The 5,922-nt window shown below is 37.0% G+C and overlaps 1 protein-coding gene across 1 annotated transcript; it reads left to right on the forward strand.

Moving 5' to 3' along the window:
* Positions 1–462: 462 nt before the first annotated feature.
* On the forward strand, positions 463–4,278 carry LOC100187514. The gene is made up of 5 exons (XM_002125254.4): positions 463–636; positions 693–965; positions 1,063–1,292; positions 1,697–1,902; positions 3,335–4,278. Exons 1-5 carry the CDS (start codon positions 582–584, stop codon positions 3,342–3,344), a joined length of 774 nt encoding a protein of 257 aa, XP_002125290.2. The 5' UTR covers positions 463–581; the 3' UTR covers positions 3,345–4,278.
* The last annotated feature ends 1,644 nt before the right edge of the window (positions 4,279–5,922 follow it).

The following is a 5,922-nucleotide window of genomic DNA, read 5'->3' on the forward strand; positions in this document are numbered from 1 at the left end:
AAATATAAAAACGTTTCGCAAAATTGGCCAATCGAGATTATTGCTAAATAACAGATATCTGCCGATTATATCAACCCTGAAACCTCAATAAAGGCCATTCTACCTGGCGCAAATATGCAGCGTCTTTCGACAGAAAGTCGTAGTTAGTATGGAATATTTAATAAGGGGTACCCTGGATTTTCAAAAGTTAGGCGCCTATGGGCCGCGGTCAACATTATCATGTAAGACCTGAAACATTCTGCGAGCCGCTCAAAATCCCGGGCCGTATTTGTTGCAACCCCTGGTGTAAACGTAACGAAAGCAACGATAAATGCGTAGGCTGCGAAACTGCCTTTTCTATCCGAAAACCGCGTGTAGTTTATTAGATATGTTGAATAAACTTCCCGAAAAGTATAAATCACGTTATTTTATGTGAGTTTAGCAGGGTATGCAGACATACCTTGCATACCCGTGTTTTACGCCAGTGTCTAGCATCACCAGTCTGTTATTTAAATAGGCTTAATCGCTAAGTTGTTTCAATTAACTATACTTTAACATAACGCAGATCACTGTAGGAGTTATTTCGATTACTATTGGTCATTATGAAGTGCATTTGGTTTGTGTTGCTTGTAGAAGTTATGAGCGTAGTTGATTCACGTAAGTTGTTTACGTTAAAGTTAGAAAAAATATTTATTAATGAAATTTAACAACAGATCGACCGCTGACCAACGGGGGGAGTTATGAAGTATCTTTGTTTTCCACGAAAGCTAAATCAATAGCAGAGGTGATCTACATGATGTGCTTGCCTAAAGTTCCTGATTACGTTCACGCAACAGCAAGACCGAGCAACCCATCTTTGCCCCACAAGTTCAACGTGACCATTCTTGAAATTAAGAAACTCAGCTTTATAGTTGAAATAGAGCGAGTTGACCAAGCTACAGGGTGGGATAGGATGCCGATAACTGTGGATTGGTTCTCGTATATAGGTACGAATGTAAAACCATTCCATGATCACGAATGATGATAACAATCTCATTTAGCTTAAATTTATTATCTAAAATATACATTTCCTTTTTCTTACAGGTAACGGACTGGTTTATCAGAATCTGATCCTTTGGTTTCCTGATGCTACAAATAGAACAACCATGAACCGTAACACAGCATCGAAGTACTGCATTGACAATGGCGGTCGATTGGTGGATATTGTGGATAAAGCGATGTACGACGTGGTTTACAATTACTGTCGACAAAGCATTGTATTCGGATCCGATGGATATGTTCGTATTTGGCTCGGTTCAAGTTACAACCCAGCGGTAAGGATGGAATACACACATATATAACGTATTTATTTATGCATTACATTAATACACACGGTGCGTTCTTCACGGTTGCGTGTAAAACAAATATACTTTACCCTTTGAACGAAAACAACCTAAATATGTGCCAGAAGTAGCGCTGCTTTATATTTGTAACGTTTTCCTCAACCAAGCAAAATGTTTGTTACGTAATAGTAGGGATTCACACGTGGATTTATTGCATCATACCTTACTTAACCTGTCAATATTTCAGCATATATTAAAGCGATTTTACTTCCAGGGGTAAAAGTTTACATTAAATTGAGAATAAAATGATTTCGAAAAATATAATATTTCTATTTCAACTGTTACCCCCTGGAAGTTAGTTTTCCAAGTTGAGAAGTTCTGTTATTTATCAACAGACTGATACAGTGACGCAGAGCAACGGGAAACCTGGTTATCATGGAGATTGGTTCTCTGGTTATCCGTGGAGAAGATACGAGACGTACACTGGATTGTTGCTTAACATCGTACCACCAAGTTACACCGGCACCAACCACGGAATGTATAATCTTCCCCCAACATCGGGTGCTACGATCACTACACAATTATGTTCAACTAACCTAATGTAACTTAGTTAGCATAAGCTGAATGGTGAATGAATTAATATTTAAATGGATGAATGTAACGTATATACAAGGGTCGAATTAGTAGCGTGCATTTTCTCTTTGTTCAAATTTGACGCATTTTTCCGCAAGGTTTAATCACTCACACCAACACACGTTTATAACATTCGTTCAGTGTGCGTCGCATTGTAACGGTAATAATAACATCTACGGTAAAAACGGTTAAATATAAAAATATAATATTAAAAAAGTTTAAAAAATAATTTATTTAAAAATAAATTTATGAGGTATATTCGGTCAAATGTTTAAAATATCTCTCAGCGTGAAATTGTTTATTTTCTATGAAGCAAACACTCTTTTAATCCTAACAAGGTAAATGCATTTAATTATGATAATAATCGACGTAACAATTGCTTCTATGTTGTAACAATCTAATTGTTACTCAATCCCTATTATGACGCAATAACTCTGTGTAAATTGCTATTATGTCGTAACAAACCACATGTTCATGTAACTCGTCGTAATAATCGTAATTATAGTTTAGTGGGGTAAGATTAGGATTAGGGGCTAGGGGCGCACACACACACGTCGTGTATTTGAAGTTACGATTCCTTTGTTTATAATTAGTAGCTTTTTTGAAACCATTGTTACGTAAAATAATTTCTGCCTGGTACGTTGGCCTTACTGCGAGGACGCCAGCCTTATACGCGAAGTTAGATGGTTTTATACGTTTGGTAACAGTTTGTCCATCGCTAAGTAAGATTTATTTATCACAAAATGCTAATTCGACCCTTGCGTATATGTTCGTGGCAACGACAGTCGTTATAACACTGGTGTTCTGTTTCATACACCTCATGCCCGCTTACAAGTTACCATGTATGTAACTTATTTATCCTCGTATGGCGGGGCAACGACAGTCGTTATAACACGGGTGTTTTGTTTTATACACCTCGTGCCCGCTTACAAGTTACTACGCATGTAACTTATTTATCCTCGTATGGCGGGGCAACAACAGTCGTTATAACACGGGTGTTTTGTTTCATACACCTTGTGCCCGCTTACAAGTTACTACGTATGTAACTTATTTATCCTCGTATGGCGGGGCAACGACAGTCGTTATAACACGGGTGTTTTGTTTTATACACCTTGTGCCCGCTTACAAGTTACTACGTATGTAACTTATTTATCCTCGCATGGCGGGGCAACAACAGTCGTTATAACACGGGTGTTTTGTTTTATACACCTTGTGCCCGCTTACAAGTTACTACGTATGTAACTAATTTATCCTCGCATGGCGGGGCAACAACAGTCGTTATAACACGGGTGTTCTGCTTTATACACCTCGTCCCCGCTTACAAGTTACTACGTATGTAACTTTGTGGGCGATTTATTAATTTGTTTTATATATATCTAATAATTTGAACAACCCATTAGTGACCCCTAGGCTGAAGCGATTAGTGTTGAATGGATTGGCCAAATTTACGATAGCAGTGACGAGCATGGGGGTTAATTCACATGGACAAATATTTTGCAATCATTATTTTCAAACCTTTCGCTTCTGATTCCTTTTCAACTCTGATATCGTTGTTACGTTCGTTACACACGATAAGAAAAAACATTTGTAAACTTTTTTTATTTTTAAGTCAGTAGAAAACTCGTCACTATATTTGCGCGCCACTGGCTGCAATGCTTCACAATTCCACCGAACATACTTTACTTTATTTTGCTCTTATTGCTACCAGGTATAGTTTAATATAAAATGGCTACTTCGGCTTTGAAACTTTAATTATATTTTATACCAACGTTTCGTCTGCCATACGACTTCATCATACTAGTATGGACTTTACTTTGCAGTCTACTGCGCAGCATCGTTGATTATTTATTGCGAATATATTGATTGTGTCTTGCTTATTGTGGTTGTATATTCTACATCGCTTAATATTGTAATATAGTAGGGTGGGGAGACGGGACACCTTCAGCACATTGTTTCGTGTTTTAAACCAATTAACAACGGTCTATGGTAGTCGAGAGGATACGGTTTTATAAATCTTTGAACGTTCTTTGTTTACTACCAAATGGGACGAGAAAATAGAATGAAAAGATGTCCCATCTTCCCCCACCCTACTATACCGGTTTTACGTCGTATTTCTCTGCATATAATTAACTCGTCTTGTAGACACAGCCCACGTGACCATAGTCACATGATTTTTCCAAGTAAATAATTGTTTGGCCGAAATTATTAAATATTTAAATTCTACGACGGCTTCCTTTAGCCACAACATCCCAAACAAGCTTTTGCCCGAAAGTTCATCTTTCGTGATTTTATTAATCGTTGTTGTATAGTTCGCATTATTATATTAAACAGAAATTAATCCAAACATTTTGGTATTTTACCACAGTCATGATGTCTATTATGAAAGGCGGTTTAATATCAGTTGGCCAGCTACACAATTTCAGCAACTACAAGACAAGCGGGACTTTCTCGTTTTGCCTCACTTTTAAAAGTGTTACGTAGTAGGATGGGGTATAATGGCCCATTAGGTCCATAATATCTCATGTTAAATCAAAGCGTTATGGGTGTTACCATGAATTTGAACTATGTCATATGTATTTTTATTAATTAACATTATATTGATAAAGTGTATAGTAGGGTGGGGGAAGATGGGACACTTTGTCAGACGAGACTTTTTTAATTTACCTTCACGCGGATCATTTAATGATAATCAGGAAAATAATGTTACAGAATTATTCGACAGTATTATCACGTCTTTTAAAAACGCGTGTCAAAGCTGATTACTGTTTTTAAATGTTAAAAAATATGTTATAGAGAAACAGTGTTTTTTGAACAGTTAAAAATGCGAAATAGTAAGGTGCCATCTTTGAATGCTCGCTAAGTCATAGTAAAGAACAACTGAAGTCAAATTTTCTAATTGGTGTGCAGATAGTCCTTACTGAGCTGAATCTACCATTCCAATCTTTCCGTTCAAAACGGGGTAATACTAATTTACGGGAATACGGAAATACGGTAACGACGGGAATCGCAATATAATTTACGGGAATACGGAAATACGGAAAAGACGGGAAAAACTGCAAACTAATTTACGGGAACACGGGAACTTACGGGAATGTATTTTAAGCTTGTTTTAAGCCTACACCAATTACGGGGATGTGTTTTATGCTTGTTTTAGGTATTTACCAGTTACGGGAAAGTTACGGGAATGTGTTTTAAGCATATTACAGTTACGGGAAAATTACGGGAATGTGTTTTATGCTTGTTTCAAGTCTACACCAGTTACGGGAATGTGTTTTATGCTTGTTTTAAGTATTTACCAGTTACGGGAAGGTTACGGGAATGTGTTTTAAGCATATTACAGTTACGGGAAAATTACGGGAATGTATTTTAAGCTTGTTTTAAGCCTACACCAATTACGGGGATGTGTTTTATGCTTGTTTTAGGTATTTACCAGTTACGGGAAAGTTACGGGAATGTGTTTTAAGCATATTACAGTTACGGGAAAATTACGGGAATGTGTTTTATGCTTGTTTCAAGTCTACACCAGTTACGGGAATGTGTTTTATGCTTGTTTTAAGTATTTACCAGTTACGGGAAGGTTACGGGAATGTGTTTTAAGCATATTACAGTTACGGGAAAATTACGGGAATGTGTTTTATGCTTGTTTCAAGCCTACACCAGTTACGGGAAAATTACGGGAATGTGTTTTATGCTTGTTTTAGGTATTTGCCAGTTACGGGAAGGTTACGGGAATGTTTTTATGCCTTTTTCAAAAAAAACATTTACCAGTACAGACGGCCCCAATGAGGATCGAATATGTAAAATGCAATCAAAAAGACATTGCTGGGCCCTAAATTGTTTTGTGGGAGTTGGCAGTATACAGAAATGAAACTAATTATTAGTACTACCCAAAAACCGTCATGTATTTTAGATTTGAAAATATTGGGCAATATATGCTTAGGTGTCCCATCTTCCCCCACACTACTATATTATGAGACGAGTATGTAAG

This window comes from Ciona intestinalis, unplaced genomic scaffold, assembly GCF_000224145.3.
Source record: "Ciona intestinalis unplaced genomic scaffold, KH HT000219.1, whole genome shotgun sequence".
In the NCBI taxonomy this organism is placed as follows: Eukaryota; Metazoa; Chordata; class Ascidiacea; order Phlebobranchia; family Cionidae; genus Ciona; species Ciona intestinalis.

Bases quoted from the DNA above. Each gene is read 5' to 3' on its own strand.
- LOC100187514 (XM_002125254.4), top strand. From the start codon at position 582: ATGAAGTGCATTTGGTTTGTGTTGCTTGTAGAAGTTATGAGCGTAGTT. The intron at 966-1,062 runs GTACGAATGTAA...TTTTTCTTACAG, and splicing joins GGATTGGTTCTCGTATATAG to GTAACGGACTGGTTTATCAG. The intron at 1,293-1,696 runs GTAAGGATGGAA...ATTTATCAACAG, and splicing joins GTTCAAGTTACAACCCAGCG to ACTGATACAGTGACGCAGAG.